Raw genomic sequence first — 18,089 nt, forward strand, 5'->3', positions numbered from 1 at the left:
ACTGGGCTTTTTACTCTTCAATATCACCAAGTGCTTGAATCACTACTTAAGACCATAGTCACACATTTCAGATCCTTCTTTTCTATTACACAACTGTTTTCCATTGCTCGTTTTCACAGAATCAGAGAGTGACTGAGGTTGGAGGGGACCTCTGGCATCCCACACCCCTGTTCAATAGGGCCACCTACAGCCAGGTCTCCAGGACCGTGACCAGACAGCTTTTGAATGTCTCCAAGGAGGAAGACTTCAGAGCCTCTCTGGGAAACCTTTTCAATGTTCAATTTTATTTCATCATTGCCAGTAATTCACGTGGGCCATCTTATGTTATTTCAGTGCCACTGCTGAGGATTCAATAGAAGTTTTCCAAAAGATTAATGAGAATGAAAAATTATCATTAACAAGTATCTAGAGCCACCTGCCACATCCTTTGATCCACTTATCATTCCACATTTTTCATGGACCTTTACTTATGCTAACTACAGGGCCATGAAAACTGCAGACAAAATAATTTTGCAATATAATAGGGAAGAAAAGGCCATTTAAGAAACGGAAATTAATTCCTCTGTTCACATAAAGTTGATTTTTAAATATTGAAATCCACATATATAAGAGCATATAAATCTGCATTGCAGAATCGTCTCAACCAGGGCACTCTGAGTAATTTATCTTGATTTTAAGAATAAAATAACAAAAAGGAAAAAAAAAAACAAAACAAACAACCCCAAACCCTCATTTCATCCGACAGGACATCCTACTGATACCTAAAATCCAGAGCGGACACCTACTCAGCACTCCAAAGAGATTTTCTCACATTGAATCCACAAATTGGATCCTCACAATCCAATTTGTACTGCAGCCAGTAGTGAAAAAACCCTCAAAAAGCTGAAATGGGAAAGTCACCTACCCTGCTGTTCCACCTGGCTGTCTCCTGTCTGTTCCTCTCTTTTGCCTGTAAACTCTGAGCAAGGTCTGTTTTCACATCCTTTGATTTCCATCTAGACAGCTCCCTATGGTAACCTTGCTTTTCTTTCCCTTACACACGCTCCAGATTCTCAGGTTGTCCAACAGAGGCGGAACAGCTGTTCCAAGTTTCAGGATTCACACAGAGCAGGAGACTAATGCCCGCAGCCACTTGAGATGGCCTGGAACAACATGGCAAGTAGCGAGTTCTTCAACCTGCTGATTCGGTACAAGCATGAGGCCAGAATAAAATCTGAGTTCATATCTCAATCTGCCACCATTCCATTTCTGAAACCTCTTCTTTTCCTGCTTAAGAATCCCAAAATTAAAACCAACATACACCACAGCTGCAGCTTACTAGCAAGTATAAATTTCTGCTGCAGGCAGGTGCAGGAACCTGAACACAGTATTTCAGCTGAGCTTCAACTCCAACACAAAAACTTGCACAGTAGTGGGACACTTCCCTTTTCTTCAGGGGAAAAAAAAAAAAAAAGGAATACTGCATTGACTAAAGGAGATAGAGCATGTGAATGTTTTGAGTTCCAATTTTTATTTAGTCTTTAAAAATATCAATACTTCTTTCTGAGGCAAAAACCAATATCTAGGAAGCAGTTTCGAAGGCATATAATAAACCAGAAAACCTGTATCAGCTTTCCCTAGATTATTTTGGTTGGAATTTTATTTTGTATTTAACTGTGTGGGAATGCACGCTTTTGTGTAAAACATCATCTGTGGCATGTGAGATGCAACCATCTGTTAAATAGGAAATATCCTATATTCAACAAAATCTTGTTAAATAAGGAAAATCCCAATCACTACGTAGGTATGAGTACTTAATTTTAATATGACAATTCTGATCCCTCCTTTGCCTTGAGTTTTATCTCTTTTCTAGAGTCTGTGGGATGCCCGCTGTCTTCAGATCTAAAGGGCTGTCTGAACTAGCATATTTGCATCTCCACAGCAATTTGATTATTTCCAGGCTGTGTTTGGCTCAAGTACAATTTACATCAACTGAAAATAGGCCACATGAAAAGATTTATTAGACATTAGAAACTTCAGGACATTTAAGGAAAAGATATACTGTTATAATGAACCCTCTTCTATCTGCATCTTATAATTGCTGCATATACCGAACAGTTAAAAAGGAATAGCACTCCTATAACAGACAACCAGATCAATAAAAACAGTTTTAAAGCAATGTCTTTGTTAAATGATCTAAACTAAATTCTCGAAAAGATGAGGGTCTTTGACAGACGCAGTAGTTTTGTGTGAAGAACTGTAGGTTGAAATGCTCTGAATACCTAACCAAGCCCAAAACCTCAGAGATTACACGCGTTTGAGAGGTACGTCCGTCCTGTTTAAATGCTCCGGTTTTCTGCCTTAAATAAAACTCTAATGACACACAGGAAGATTAGAGCAATATTCCCTCCCTTCTTTCACGTTTAAAATCACTTTATCAATAAGATAATGCCAACAGCAGATCAGACAGCTAGCTAGGAGGTGACAGCTCATCCTACACAGGAATACCATCCACTTTCAAAAACTGTATTAGCTCACACCATGACACAACACAACATCCAGCTTTCAGCTCTACTAGGTTTCCAAGAAGTGAGTAGCAACAGTGATGTTCAATCCAGCACTAAAACAGGCTTTGAAATCTCTGACTGACAAGTCTGCAAAATGAAGGAATGGATTGGAATTCTCTCTTTAGCAGGACTGCAATAGTTAGGTTCTTAACAAAAGCAGAGGTTACAAGCCATCTTCCTTTTCTTCAGAGCAGTTACTTCAATTCAGTACCCCTGGTTTTGCTTGTAAATGGTGAAAGATGAAACAATTATGTGAATCTGAATTTTTTACATTTACAGAGAGATGTGCAAATCTGTTTCAAAACAAGAATCTGCTTCATAGTTAATCAGCTTGCTCTGCTTTAGTGCTTGAAGGATTTTACATGTTGGAAACAAGCACTTAAGAACCAGGTTTTTCTGTCTTCCCTTTGTCTTTTTCTTTTTTTCTAACTTCCAAGCCTCAGCAAAAGAGTGTTCTCAAAGAAGTCATCTTTGGAGATTTAGCAACAATTGCTGATCTCCTTTGCCATGTAGTTCACTCTGAAAAATAACTAAAAGGAACGTGCAGGTGAATGAGGCAGCATAATGCCAGACTTGGGCTTGTCACTGAATTCTGCTGAAGCAGATACAACTCCTGACGCTTTAGCTAATTCTAACACCGAAGGAGAACGTCTCATCTACAATTCACAGACTAATTTGCAAGCTTTCTTAAAACAGTACCTAACTAGAGAACGTAATATACCCCATCTCAAAAATGCTATTTTGATATTCCTTTCCAAGGGCTCTATTTTGAACATGGGTACATCAAACGGAGAAAATAATTCTGTCACTTTCATTCTGTCTTCAGAATGACTGTAAAAAGAAATACATATTCACATGTTTAATATGCTATGTTTCATCCCTGATTCCTCTTTCACTATTTTAAAGGAAAAATTAACCGTTGTCTATTTATCCATGCTTTATTTTGATTTGCAAAAAGAGAAATTCAAACCATGATGAGACTATTAAAACAATTTAAATTAATTCTTTATGTAATAGGGATACTCCCTGTTAAAGTATCTGGGATCTAGGAGTAAAAATGATTGATCGACTGGCAAACGCAACATTTGAGGACATTGCCGACTGGTAGATACTGAAGCTACATAGTATGTGAAACATACAGAATGAAACAGACAGAGAATGGCCAAACTTAGCAGGAATGTGAACTGAACTGCATTCGAAGACTAAAGCGCATCAAGGAAAATACCTACAAACATAGGAACAAACCAGAGAGCAAAATGACAACTAAGCTATTTTCTTTGTTAGCCTCCGAGTAGAAGAAAATGAGACATTATGGCTGACAATTTTCTGAACAGTCCTCCTGCATTAGTAGAACTGCCTATCCTTGACATCACAGGCTTAAAAGAGACTATAAAGTATAACTTTATATTCTACTTTCTGTTTTAAAAGACACTGCATCCAAATATTTAATCTTTAGCTTTAAGATCACAAATACTACTTTGTGTCCCCTGTATGTTTAGGGTAAACAGCATTTCAAAAGTAGAAAATGTGAAGAGTTACTTAGTGACTTGCCCTCAAAAAAGATCTCTCTGAAGATTTTCTGTCTGAACTACAAAGCAAAAAAGGGCTGAAATAAATGTATGAATATGAGGAGGTGGCATTAAAGCTGTGCTGAAGCACAGCAAAGGCGATACCTGGACACACACTACTTTCTTCTGGAATGCTATTAGAAGATGCAATGTTATTCTGCCATTCCACGTTTGAGTGAAAACACCTGAGCAGTGGCTACCTTTCTTCTAAGTCTTGCTCAAAGGAAAAGCTACAGATCTTCAGTGAGACGAGGCACTTCATCTCCTTGAAGCTAAACGCTACTGCCAACATCCTTGTTCCAGAAATTAGGATTTACGAAATCCAGACTCTTTTGGATGCAAAGTAACCTCAAGTTAGTGTGGTAACCGTACAAGGAAACTTAACCAAAATGCTACATGTTATAATGGGATGTTTAGATTATTATATTCTAACACGCAAAAGGCAGTTTGATGGTCCTATCAACATCATTCATTTACACTGTACTGTTTTCCTACTGAGTAAAAAAACTAAAAGATTTTGTCATACTCTAAACTTACCCACCACCAGTGCCTCCATTTTTGCTGAAATGTGTACGAGGCTCACTTGATGCCAGTTTAAGCAGTTCATTCCACTCCCGTTCCCATTCTTCTTCTGTATACACTAAACCTGACTATGGGAGAGAATGAAATATTTTTACAATTATGCTGGTACAAAATGCAAGCTGAGTTCTGTAGCAGAATTTACAACTAACTTGTTTTGAACTTCATTCATGATAAGGTTTAGTATCTTGGACCACTAATATGAAATAATAGTAACTTATTAAAAAAAGCTCTAAACCACTAACTGTATACTGGATTACATCTCTAGACGTGGGTCTGCTCCTGCCAACACAGTGCTCCACTACTGGAGATCCAGTTATTCACACCCATGTGAATTCCTTGCAACCGTTTAGCATGCTTTATGGCCCATTTCTTGAGGTTTGCTTTCTTCCCCAGTATCTGGAACTATGAATGCCCTCCTTGTCAGACAGGTGATGCTTTCTCCCTCTGTTCAAGAGCAGAGAGGGTATATAAGTGCTTCTGTGCCCCTGTGTTTTCAGGTAGCCTGAAGTTGCTGAGTCAGTCACAGCTCAGCTGTATTCGCCCTGACTGCTGCCAACAAAAAGCAGATTACAAGTCACAAACATTTAAGCTTAGTCACTTGCTTGCATTCAGGATTACTCCTAAAACTGGCTTTTCTAGCCACTGTTTAGGCACAGACATCTTCAGAAAATAATACATGCTGAAATACAGCTTTTAATCAACACTCAAACCAAACCTACAGATGTTTTCAGTTAAGAAACATCCACTCAATATTTGGTCATGGCTCTAAGAATCCTAATTCACCATTCTGGCGAATCTCTCCTAAATGGGGTTTTCTTTCTTTTGGGGATTTCATCCACTCATTTTATAATGCCTGCGATTGCTAAATTATGTATTTAATTTTGCAGCCCAAAATTTTCTACAGGTTCCAAACTCATCTTAGACCTTTGTAGGCACAAAACTGTGCATATTTATGCCCACAAAGCTACAAACATTTGCATTCCAATACAAAAATTCTAAATACAAGTATCTCTTTCCCCATGCAAAATGGAAGCACAAGGAATTTGATAGCAATTAAAACTTTCACACCAAACTTCAGAAGAATGCTTTTGACCCTAAATGATATTAACAAGACTGTCCTCAGGCCATACAGACCTCCTTATTCTGTTGGGTCTGTTGCCACCTCCACCTTCTTTTCAGTGCTTCCCTTTCAGCTCCACTTCTCATCATAGTATAGAGTGCTTTACGTAAGACAAGGTCCCGGTCATGAAATCCCCACATCCCTAAAGCAGCACACGACAACATCAGTTTTAAAGAAGCTAAAGTGAAACAGAAATGGTAAGTACTAATACAATTAACACTGCTTTATTCACAAAAGAAGCATATCTTATACATTATTTAAGATTCTCCTTAGCAAATAAGACACTATTTTTAAGGTTTCCCAAAGAAAGAGTCAATATAGATAAGCTAATGAGCAACAAGAGGGAATTCTAACAAAGTTTAAACTTTGATGAAGGAATAACTAAGGTTTTGAGTAGTTTCAGTGTTTGCTTGCAGAGAACTTCAACTTTGCTGCAACCGATGGAATATGCAATGCACAGGTTGGTTTTAGCTGTAGTTGCCAACAGATCTTGCAGACACAAGAACGCTCCTGACAACTGCAAGCACTTTTGTGAATCGCAGATGATACCGACACCCAAAGGCCTCCAACTCTTACACAGCATGATGGTAAACTTCCTTTGGCTTCAACATCCAAATAAAGAGACAAGCTTTCAAGATGATCGGAAGTCTAAAAACACAGCCAGCCATGGGCTTTCAACCTCATTTTAAGATAATAAAACATCTTCACGGAGTTGAGAATAGTAACCTACAACAAGAGAGCAGAGCTCTCACCAAGACACGTGCCCACAGACAGCCACATTTCAGTTACCATATTGTCAGCTGCTGGCACTAAATATGTTTATTTAAGACTTCGCAAGTCAAAATGCTCCAAACATTTGCTGTAAAAGATACACAATTCCTCCTAGTTAAAAATGAAGTGGACAAAGATAAAAAGATCCCTTGAAACAGCAAAAGCTCTTTTCTTACTACTTCTTTCAAAAAGAGTAGTCTCTTCAAAATATTAAAAATCCCAGTGTCTTTTAAAAAGTCACCTTTTGGAGTTCTGTTGGTGGAAGATTTTAACAACTGCAAAAAAAAAAGTTTCCTCATAATAGGTTAGGATATAGAAGCCATATGAAAGACAAAAACCAGCTTCACAGGTTTCTACTTATTTAACTTGAAGAAAGAATTCAAAGATCTTGTATTAATGATTAATTAAGCAATTGGAAATCATTTTAATTCACCTCAAACCCAGGAACCAACAGAGATAACATCTAGTTATTGCATTCGCGAAGACAGCAAGAGAACTGTTTAACAAAAGCCATAGAATGAATGCAATTCCTCGCCCACAATGAGGACAATCCAGAAACAACTGGAATTTGCTTCTTCCAGAGCTGTTAGATTGGGCTCTGTAAGGAAAATGCAAATCACTGGTGTTTACGATACACAGGTGTTGATACTGTTCCAAATACACTTCTTTTATAACCTTCCTCCCTCAAGCATGCCTAAAGAAAACAATACTCAAGTGAAATTTGAAGTATATGTTGCTCCAGAACCAGGCTTCTAATGAAAGTCTTTGCATCTCATGTGCTGGGGATAGAGAAAAGTGGTAAGTATTTTTCATAGAAGATTTCATACACAGACTTTCCCTTACCTAAAGACGCAGCATGCAAGAGGCAGTTTCCATCACCTGTTGTAGCCAAGGGAAGAAGACGTTTGCAGCTTGTACACACTGTGGACCACCAATTCAGTCGTCCTGAAAAGAAAGCATCTTTTAAATGGTGGAGTAGATACTAAAACAGGGTGAGCACTGTGTACAGGCACATAGCGATGACATGTCATGTTGACAGTCAATCTGTCTACCAAATAAACTTGCAAGTAATGTCAGAAGTGAAAACTGAGCAGATTAGAAGTAACAGGCAGACAAACTTTAACTATTCTCTAAAGGTATTTGGAATAAGAAGAGAGCACCTTTAATTAATTTGCGTCTTCCATTCTCATATGTTGCATTCAGGGATGGATTCCAAGGAGGTCATTGTATAAATACCATTATGAGTCTTGGTATCAGTTCCCAAACATAATTGACATTGGCCTCCCATTCACAATGATAGATTATGTTACAGTGATAAAGTCTCAAAAGACAAAAGCAATATGTATGTGTTAATCAAGATATGCTACTGTTACGTTGGTTTATTAGGTACTATTGTTTCAATCAGATGGGTTGTTTCAACAGCTTGTTTTCCTCTCATTTACCATAATGTAAACCATGATTAGACCTACTGAAATCCAAGCAGCTACACTATCAGAGAACTGAAATGAGACCAAGTGCATAGCCCAAGGCGTAGGTTAGCATGTGGCTCTTCTCTTGGAGAACATCTGGAGAACCACTTATCCATAACTGCTATGTGAAGCATGTTTACAGATTATGAAACAAAGATGGGTTATGAAAAAGACTGACAAGAGGACAGATATTTGATGTATCTAGGTGAAGCAAATAAGCCATGAAGAGTACCAGTGCCAAAGCCAACACCGGTAGTACGTAATTCCTGGCACACAGATTGCCATGTGGCAGCTTACTGCAATGTTAACTCTGGGTCACGTGAACATCTCTAATACGAAGAAAGAGAACGTGACTAATTGTATAACATCTTTGGGGATGAGGAAGAGGAGATGACTAACAACGATGAGCAGAGCCAGTATATTTCCCAAGGCTTCTGGGATGTCTGTGGGTAACGCACAATTGAATAACTGAATGAATAATACAACAGGCAGCCTGTGGTGACTCCATTTCTTTGTTTGTCCTCTTCTGCAGATGTTTTCTCCCCCGATTCCTTTACTTGCAAGCTGAGAGGAAATAGTATCTGTATATTTGTACAGTCAGTCTTGCACTGAAAAAAAATTCTCCGTTAATATGTTTTCATTACAAAATTATACTGAAGTTTATTTGTAACAGCAGGCAATACATACTGTGCAAAAATACAGTATAATGATATTTTAACATGCGCCCCCAATTACTTGTTCTGGATTCTAAGAACTACGTTATTAAATTTCAATTAATATGGGTTGAGAGTTAGTATACTGTAAAGGGAAACAGGCACAGCAGATCAATAACTAAACACATTTGGTAACTCTCCTATAATTTTAGCAGCTAGTCTGTAAATGCCCAACATCTCAGACTAGGCTTACTGAGTTCTAAATTAAATATGCATTAAAGAAGCTTAATTTAAAGTGCTATTGGACAGCCTTTGGGAAAGAAAAATCTGAAATAACAAGTTACCATTTTTAGCAACTCCTGTGTCTGTGGGCTGTGAAATAACAACTTGGCATCTGTTTTTTTGCAGAATGTTTTGTTGGTATCATATTCAGTAGTAAGTTATACCAAGGTGCTGCTTAAAGCATAGTTACAAGATCTAAAACAGACAGACCTGAGGACATAAGAGAATAATATTGCTTTGCAGATTAACTAGCAGCTATTGGCAATAAATGTCAAAGTCTGGTGTTTACGAACCTGTTGAACAACAGGAGGTTTCTGTAAAAGTGATCTGCTTTCAAGTAGATTACGCAAAAAATGTTTGTAGGCTTGGTTAACGTCACAAAGCTTATGGCTGACTAAAAATTAGCATAAATGCATTGGATTATAACAAAAAAAGCGGTGCACTTTCATTTTTCAAATCTAGTGGCTATAGTGGATCCCTTTAAGGAAACAGGAAAGTGGAGCTTAAATGAAAAACAGGAAACAGTTTTGCCTCAGGCTTATTTCTGTCTCCCTTGCTAAGACAATATTTATGGACAAATTAGACCCATTTCTCGCTCTCCCTCCCTCTGTTGGTCTCCTACTCGATCTTGCTTTTTACTTTCTCACAAAATCTATTTAATCCCAAAAAACACAATTTCAAGAAACTGATCTGTTGTTTTACAGCAAAAAATACTCTGAGAATTAATATAGCCATATTCTAGTACATTAAAATTTGATCTCAATTTTAGATCAAGATTAAAAGTCCTGTCCAGGTCTATGATCTAGCAAATACAATCAGAAAGGCAGAGACAAGCACACAATGTTGCCCTTTCTTTGCACGATCCGCAAGACTTCAGGTGCAAACTCAAAAGAAATGTTAACAGAATCCAGTATCCTCTGTGGCTGAAGATTGCCGACTATTTCTGTATTCTAATATCACCCCAGTCCTGCACCACGTAGCGAGTATCAGGCTTCACATAATACAAAGCATCTATTGGCTCCCCCCGCTCCCTTACTTGCAGGGCCCAACAAGAATCAATCATTCTGATACAGAACCAGATATCTATCTTGTGTTCCAGGCAAAGAAGGTAAGCTGAATCTCAGAGAAAGTTGATGGTGGAGTACTTATAATAGGCACTAGAAAGGTTTAAGTGTTATTTTCATAAGCCTCCATATTGCATGACAAGCCAGAGATGTACTGTTTCTTGCCACAGGATTTATGAGAGGAAATGGTCAAAGAGGATTCTAGATGGTTACGTGACCTGAATGGCTCAAAAAGGTGGCAGCAGAGATTAGAGAAAGCATTTCAAGGATTAACAGGGGCCAGGCTTGGCTCTTGACATCAGTCCCTGATGCCTCAGGCACTGGTACCATAGAAGGTAGGAAAGCACTCAGCATGCCGTCCTCTCCGCAAAACTCCGTTAGCGGTATAAACAAGATAAGAATACGCAACAGAAATTATTCTAGTTTGTGACTATCCCACAAAGATGCTCATAGAAAGCTGCCCTCGAGTTTATGAAGGTCCATTATGAAGTATTCATTGCCCGAACATGATCAAGGTTGGTGGCAGCCATACAAACCAACCAAATTCGAAACAAACACGAGGTTACATAATACTGAAGAACCTTTGTAGAAACTCTGCATAAATCCTTTGCTCCCTCTTCAGTTTCTCCAGTCCACATTTTCTTTTTTTTCTGGTTTAAGCTACTAATAAACTAAATGGGTTTACAGAACTGGGATTTTTCTGGTAGAATTAACACCAAAAAGTTACAAGGCCTTAGCAAATAGCAAGCATATATAACTCTCTCTTAACAAGGGAAAAGGAGATGCTACAAAGGATGAGCCCCCTCTCAAGCTCTCTATGATTTCAGTGTGGTTGAAGTTTCACTGCAAAGCTAGATTGCATATCACTGCCTCCAAGGCAAACAGTCAGTTTCTTGCCTGCAATGCCACTGTGCATTTCTTGTATCAAAAATAAGTCATAATTCTTACCAAAAACATGGAGTACACGTTATGAGAAAACCAAGGAAGGTTAAAGATGGGAAAAAGTGTGAAGTGTCATGTCACAGCTTGTACAACTTCACCTCAGACTGAGTGCGATTGTCTTTTAACGCACTTCACGGTGCTATCAGCAGTACTCTTTCAGACAGCTGAAACCAACTCCCCAAAACCACTGACAGAGTAGACAGCTCACTGAGGAAAACAGGCCGACCTGTGCACAGTGGGACTCAATGTCTGGTTTCCTGCGCTTGTCATACGTGTGGCTAAAGGACAGACTGCTGATGGCTCTTCTATTATTTGTGGTTGGGCATTCTGGAGGGCTTTCCCATACGGATTCTGTAGCATTTAATAAACAGTATTTACCTTGCAAGTTTTTCTTCTATGGAAATACTAAAAATAAGCTAGCTGCTTATTTTCATGAAACTTGTAAAAGCTTACTCACGAGTATCTTTGAAATTGGCAGAGTTAAATTTAAAAAATAAACAGTGGTACAATCTTAAGAGACAGCTTGCTGACACAAGCTCAGTTTCCTTAGAAACTAGGCTAAAACCAGCATTTCTTTCATTTCTCCAGCACGTCATACGTCCAGAAATCCACCTCTCATCCATCTCCCAAGACGAGCAAGTCACAAAATAACATTTTGCACTTCCAAAGCAAGTCTACTTCTGGACACCCCATCTCTCTCAAATGCAATGGCTCACCCTGAACACTCACCACCTCCCCTCTGGAATCCAGCAGCTCTGGCGTGTGCACAGGACGGCCCAGCTCAGTCAACAGAGCATTACTTGGCCCACTCAGAACAGTCAGACAATCAGCAGTAGGTGCAGGAACCTCAAATCCAGATTTCAGCAGAGCTACTTCTACACTTTACGTGTTTCTTACATGACTAGCTAAGAGGATTATTTCGTTTATTTTTAGTTTCAGTCCTTCCATACCATAAACGTGTACTTGCAAGTATTGACGTGAACAAAACGACAACAGATTTTCTACATGGGCTTACGTTAATCATTCAGTGACTGCTTACTTTTTAAAATAAGTGAATAAATAAAGCATTTACCAATACATTTTCTATACTTCAAAGAAAGGACCTTCTTTTGGGAGCTCTCTCTTTTAGTCTAGATGATGAAATCAGCCTCGCAGTAGCATCTGCAAGGCTATTCATATTTACTGATGTCCTTGAAATGTAATGTTGAGCTGTGCATGTAGAAATAAGTAAAACTGAGCAATCAAGTAAATGCTTCTCTCTTAGGCTGATGCATAAGCAACACTGTCACAAAAGCTACTGACAAGAATGCAAATCAAAGATCATAAAATAAGATGGCACAGAAATATATGACTAAGCCCAACTGGCTGGAGATAGCTGATACCGAGTTCAGTTATCTGCAGGTAACTGCGGATCTGGTATTACCGATTTTCTTCATGTTTTTTCTTCATAATCCAAGACAGATGGTTTTCTATGACACTACTGCATTTCATCCCACTCTGTGATACAATATCTGTCATTCATATTAGAACCGAATTACACAAACACGCATTTCAAAGCTTGGAAATCAGGAAATTAATACAGTTCTCCTGTAATTATGGTTGCTATCCCAGCACCCTGCATATACCGTATGAAAAGCTGTTAAAAATTCTGGGATAAGAAAATGTTTCTACAACCTCAAAAGGCACCAGTTTTTCTTTAACAAAGCTTAATTTTCAGCAGTTTGAAATCAAACATTTCCAGAATTCTGGTGCGTTTTTGTGGATGTGAAACCCAGGCTTAACAACATACTACTGTTTATTTTCCCTGTAGCTGTATAAAATGCTTCCTAGAAAACAGAAATCTGAGCACAGAAAGAAAAGCGCAGGAAAGCAATATTCTTGAAAGTTCACACAGTTTACTTCTAATTTTTGTATTGAATTATATTTCAGCACTGCAATAGAAACTTTTTTTCTTTTAATTAAAGATATTGTGAGAGACCTATACTACGGGTTTTTGAACCGTACAGTACAGCAGAACTAGTTTTGATAATATGTCTCTGTGTCAGCCTACGCGGTAATCGTACATGGGGAACAGGCATATATAATGAAAATCAATTTGCTGCAGCAAAATATTTAGAATTATAAAATTCCTTTCACACAGATTTAATTTAATACTATCAGTATCTGAGCCATCCTCTGTTGAAGAGCCACACTGATTACTGCAGGAGCACTCAGAGATCTGCACATTAGTTACAGGCTGACCTCATTCCAATTCAGGCAATAACAAACAGCCGAGTTTAAGATGCACCAGCCCCCAAAACACTTTTATGAATGTGGTGAATTTTATCCTCCAAGAGAAACATTCAGAAAGCAATCCCACAAAGAGCAGAAGATACAGAGCAGCAGCAGAAGGTGAGTAAATCATACTGCCTTTATCTGGGCCTTTCCTTTATAACCTCACACAGCAATTTTGAGTAAATCAGGAATTTGGCTCTGAGTTTCTATACAGTAGGATGTAACCTGAACATCTTTTCACACATAGATGTAATGGTAGCAAGTGCCTAAGCATATAGAAAGAGAATATAAAAACCTCACAGATATATATATCCAGCTCATACATCTACTTCAGGCAACACGTGCAACAGTCTATTAATAGTAATTTTGCTCTCAGTCTGTGCTTTGTGAGTGGTAAGCTGCTCTATGTTCCTAACAAAGTTCCTCCTCCCACCCTGCTCCTTTCTCTTGAAATTCATGCCCTTAAACCCAAACACACACCCCTCTCTTTTCCTTTAACAATATCCCCAACCTCAGCTACAGAAGCTACTGCCCTTTGTGGGGTTTGTTTGGTTCAAATAGATTTTAGGCTCTTTGCGGCACATGCACCTTATCTGTTAATTTTTTTATGTCATTGACCAAACCATAGTGAAACTGGGCCCTGCTGGTACGAGACAATAAAAGGTCTAACAGTAAGTGACTTTCCTATTAATTCACTCTCTATTTCAGACAACAATATGTCTAAAATAGGCAGGAAATAAAAGGAAAGTGAATATGTTTAAGTCTTAAATAGAGACAAAAGGTCAGTTTACATGAAGCCTTAACACAATTTTCTTAAACATTCACCATTTGATCTGTTTAACTCACTTGAACTGAAGAACTGTTTCCCAGGAAGTTCCAGTTTATTTGAATGAAATGCTCACATAAGTAAACTAAGTCTACGTAGGCTACAACACCTGCAGTCAAAACCACAAGCACTTCAAATGGTGAAAACACCCTCCTTTCCAGGATGAAAGGAGCTCTGGAGAGGAAAGGACTTTTCCAGTGCGAGTCAAGTTATTGCCCTAATTAAAGTAACGTGAAGAAAAGAATAAATTATTTATTCTAATTTTCAGAGAGACTTGAGAGAGGAATACTAAGAAGCAGCAAATTCAGTGGTTTCTGCAGCCCTATTTCAAGTTCAAAGCCAGCCAGCTCTGTACGAATTAAAAGATGTCAGCTCTAAATTCACATGTTCTCTGACTTTAAGGTCAGAAAACCACTGTGATCCTCTAGTTTGTACTCTTGAATTAACTGATTCTGAAGGCTGTAATTCCACTGAAGAGGGTAGGTAAACAATCATACTGTAGCAAGCTGTCTTCTGATAGCCCTATGGAATCTGGAGTGCTTGGCAGAGCTGCCAGAGGAATAGCCATCCTGTTTCTTCCCTGTCCTCCTCCTGTGTTAGCTGGTTCCTACAGAAACTATAGATACCTTCTTGACAGGGGACTGACAGTTTTTGTACGTCCCAGTTGCGTGGTAGCATTCCTGCATTATTTTATACTGCTGTTGCTTGCAGAAGGAGGCCTTCTGAAAACTGCTTGGGGGGTGCTGGTGTTTTTTCTTACGGATTTACTGTTTGATGCTATTATCTAAGTATGTCTTGCTTTTCAAATGCCAAAAATGAGCACATAACAATACATGATAGGTCCTGCCTAAATACCGTGGAATGGTGCCCTGATCAATAACAAGCAACAGTTTACTGGTTTGAACACACACACGCTGACTATGCACCGACTTTTGAGAAAGAACTCTCAGATAAACACACAGCCTTACACAAGCCAGTATAGCAATCAACAGAAAAAAAGCAACTGGCTCTTCGATATTCCACAGGCAACCATGAAATCTGATTTTGTAACTCCTTTGTATGACCAGAGTTGGGCATTTCACCATATAGGTGTGTTCATTTCATGGTTCATTAATACATTTAATCTTTCATAAGGCACAGACACTGATTTTGAATACATTTCTCCACATTTATCAAAACTGACTTAAAACTTTAAACTCCTAATAAATCTCAACTAAAATTAATTTTAAATTTCTTCAATTTTCCCCCCATGACAATAATGAAGTATTACTTTAAAATTACGTGGTTTCTTATTACAAAAATAATAATCAACACACAAAATACATATTTAAAAACTATTTTCTCAAGCTGCAACAAAACTTAGAATCATACATGTTGATGTGATGTTTTCTCTGTTAGTCAGAGATGCAATTTCCTCATGAGAACTGGAAGTACCAACCCCTCTGACCATCCAGACTCATGTCCTTTTCTATTGCATGACATCCCCATCAGTCCTCCTTTCCTTCTCCCCTCAACTTCTTCGTTTTATTAAGCAAATGTGACAGTTTTCTCTAACTTTTTAAAAGAAGCAGAGGATTGGGGTATGTGTCATCTTGCACAGAGCACAGTATTTGCTATTACTCTATGGCATTTATTTCCCATGCAGGATGCGCAAGCTCCAGAAATGAAGCACGATGAGAAATGTCAACCAAAATGTCAGATTGCCCAGCTGCTGCTGACATCTGAAGTATTTACCCACCTGCTTGTTCCAAAGCAACCATTGTTGCCTGCTCAATTAAGTCACGTTCAATGAAGCTTCTGAAATCTTCGCTGTACACGCTAAGGTCTGGTAGCTGGAATGTGTAGATGGGCATCTCCAAAGGAAACTGTTCATTGCTGCACTCATTTGCTACATGAGATCGAGCAAGGGAGACTATGGCTGAGCTGGCATGAGAAATACCTCGGGAAAGACGCTTTTCTGTAGAGAAACCAACGAGATATTATAGCTTGTAAGACTACGTAAAAGACCAGTCAACACCAAGTCTGGCAAAAGACCGTTCATTTAACTTAGGAATTTATTCCACTCCTTGTTTGTTCCCTTTTTTGGGTTATTTCTCTACTATAAAACATTGCTTAGTTCTGACTATGGATCCCTATGGCAAGTCATAGGAACTTCACTCTGCTTCTAGCAAAATAGATAAACAGTAAAAGTAATGAGATACGAGAGACAAGTATTTTGATAAAATTTGTTTTAATGTATCCTAAGTTTCCAAAGATGCATCAGAAGAAACATTTACTGGCAGGCAGATGACAATCAATTAATATTTTGAACTCTTAATTTGACTTCCTGTGAATCAAAAAATCCAGCATCCCACAATCACTTCATATCGAATGTGCCATACTGTTTTAATCTCAGAATAATCTACCTGAAAGCAATTTTAATGTCATTATACTGAATTCAACTCAGTTTTTATGCAATATGTGTTTTTTAAAATCCTGACCCAAGAAAGAATACACAGTTCAAAAAGAATGACGACATTAACAAGCCTGGTACAAAAGAATGCATTATTTTATCAAAACAACTATAGCTAGTATCTTATAATTCAGTGAATTTTGCTGTGGACAAATGGGTACCTTATCGTACCAGAAGTTTTTGTAAGAAACTATCTGGTGCAACTTCCCCTCTGTAGCTTCATGAATCCTACCATAAACTAGTCTTTAGTGATCAACTCTCAAACACGTACAAAGCTATATTAAAATAAGTTTCTGTACCTCTGTGCCTTTTCCTGGAGTTTGTGAACTTTTATTTCTCTAATGTACAAAAGTTTTCCTAATTTTAAGAGCTAAATTGCTCTCCCTAAAATATCCTAAACTGGGGAAGGGTAGAAGGTTTAATTACATTTCCATTTCTTTCTTCTTCCTGTACATCTCAGCTAAATCACTTCTAAACAGGGGAACTGAAGTATAGGATAGCATCTCCGTTTGACATCCCCTTGCTACCACCACATTGTCCCTTCCCACTACGGTCCAGCCCTCACCTGTTGGCTGTATCCTCCACTCCAAGTACCTGGTCCATGACAAGACCCTTTTCCCCTCTCTGCTCCTCCCTGAGCATCCTCCTCACCCCAGTTTCACGCTTCAGTCAGATGGCTCTCTGATCACAAAGTCGCAAGTGATGCACTGAACTGGTGGCGAAGTTACTGTCAGTCCAGGCATTTACAGCCAGACTTACCCCACGCTACCCACCACACTCCCTAAAATAGCAAATGGCCATTTCAGTGTAAACAGGACAGTTTAACAACATAGAACGTTAGTGAGCTATATCCTAATGAGGATGAAGGGACACAGTTTTATCAACCAGTGTGACACTCTTCCTCCCTTTATTTGTATTCAGTGCTTTTATAAGAAGTGCTACAGTTCCTTTTCTACTGATGGGAGTCATCAATTTTTAAAAGCTTTACTGACACTCCTAAGTACTGATACCATTTCCTGCTTCATAGGAGGGAAGTGCCGGCAGGAGAAGGGAAGACTTTCTGCTCCTTCTAATGAGTCCACAGAAAGCCATCATTACCAAGCTAGTGCTATTACCTCCCAACATGACAAGCTGTCAGACCTGTAGATTTATTTTGGTGCAAACTACAGTTCCTTGATAAATTAATATTTAAAAAATGCATTCCAACAGTCTGAGAGAGATAGAGATCTGAAATAAAACCACCAAGAGGTCTGCAAACAAAAAAGTAAATTCTAATGTTTATCATCCTATACTGGAAATCAACTGCTGGAGATAGCTGACTCATTTTTCTCAGGGTTTCCATTTCTATTTGGGAGGGGATAGAGAGTTGTCCTTTCTCCTGTGGAACCATGAAAGAATAAAATTTTACAGCTGAAAGTTATTCACTGACTTCATACACCTAAATCACATACCGTGAGTAAGAATGCAAAGACTGAAATACGGATTTTATTTTTTTTAACCTTTTTTTTTTTGGTCTCAGTAAGCACAGAAAACTACATAC

The 18,089-nt window shown here is 38.5% G+C and overlaps 1 protein-coding gene across 2 annotated transcripts in view; it reads right to left on the reverse strand.

Annotated features, from left to right (window-relative positions):
• The window catches only part of OTUD7A (OTU deubiquitinase 7A), a 54,143-nt gene that overhangs the window by 14,639 nt on the left and 21,415 nt on the right, over positions 1-18,089 (reverse strand). Inside the window, exons 3-6 of one of the 2 annotated variants that reach the window (XM_086471655.1) lie at positions 15,836-16,054; positions 7,431-7,532; positions 5,831-5,958; positions 4,652-4,764 (exon numbers count right to left, since the gene is read on the reverse strand). In XM_086471655.1, the coding sequence (XP_086327781.1) occupies positions 4,652-4,764; positions 5,831-5,958; positions 7,431-7,532; positions 15,836-16,054 (562 nt within the window). Of the gene's footprint in view, positions 1-4,651; positions 4,765-5,830; positions 5,961-7,426; positions 7,533-15,835; positions 16,055-18,089 lie in introns of both variants that reach the window. The other variant, XM_086471654.1, reaches the window with a different exon arrangement.

The sequence above is a fragment of the Leptosomus discolor genome, chromosome 11, assembly GCF_034619465.1.
Source record: "Leptosomus discolor isolate bLepDis1 chromosome 11, bLepDis1.hap2, whole genome shotgun sequence".
NCBI classification, from domain to species: Eukaryota; Metazoa; Chordata; class Aves; order Leptosomiformes; family Leptosomidae; genus Leptosomus; species Leptosomus discolor.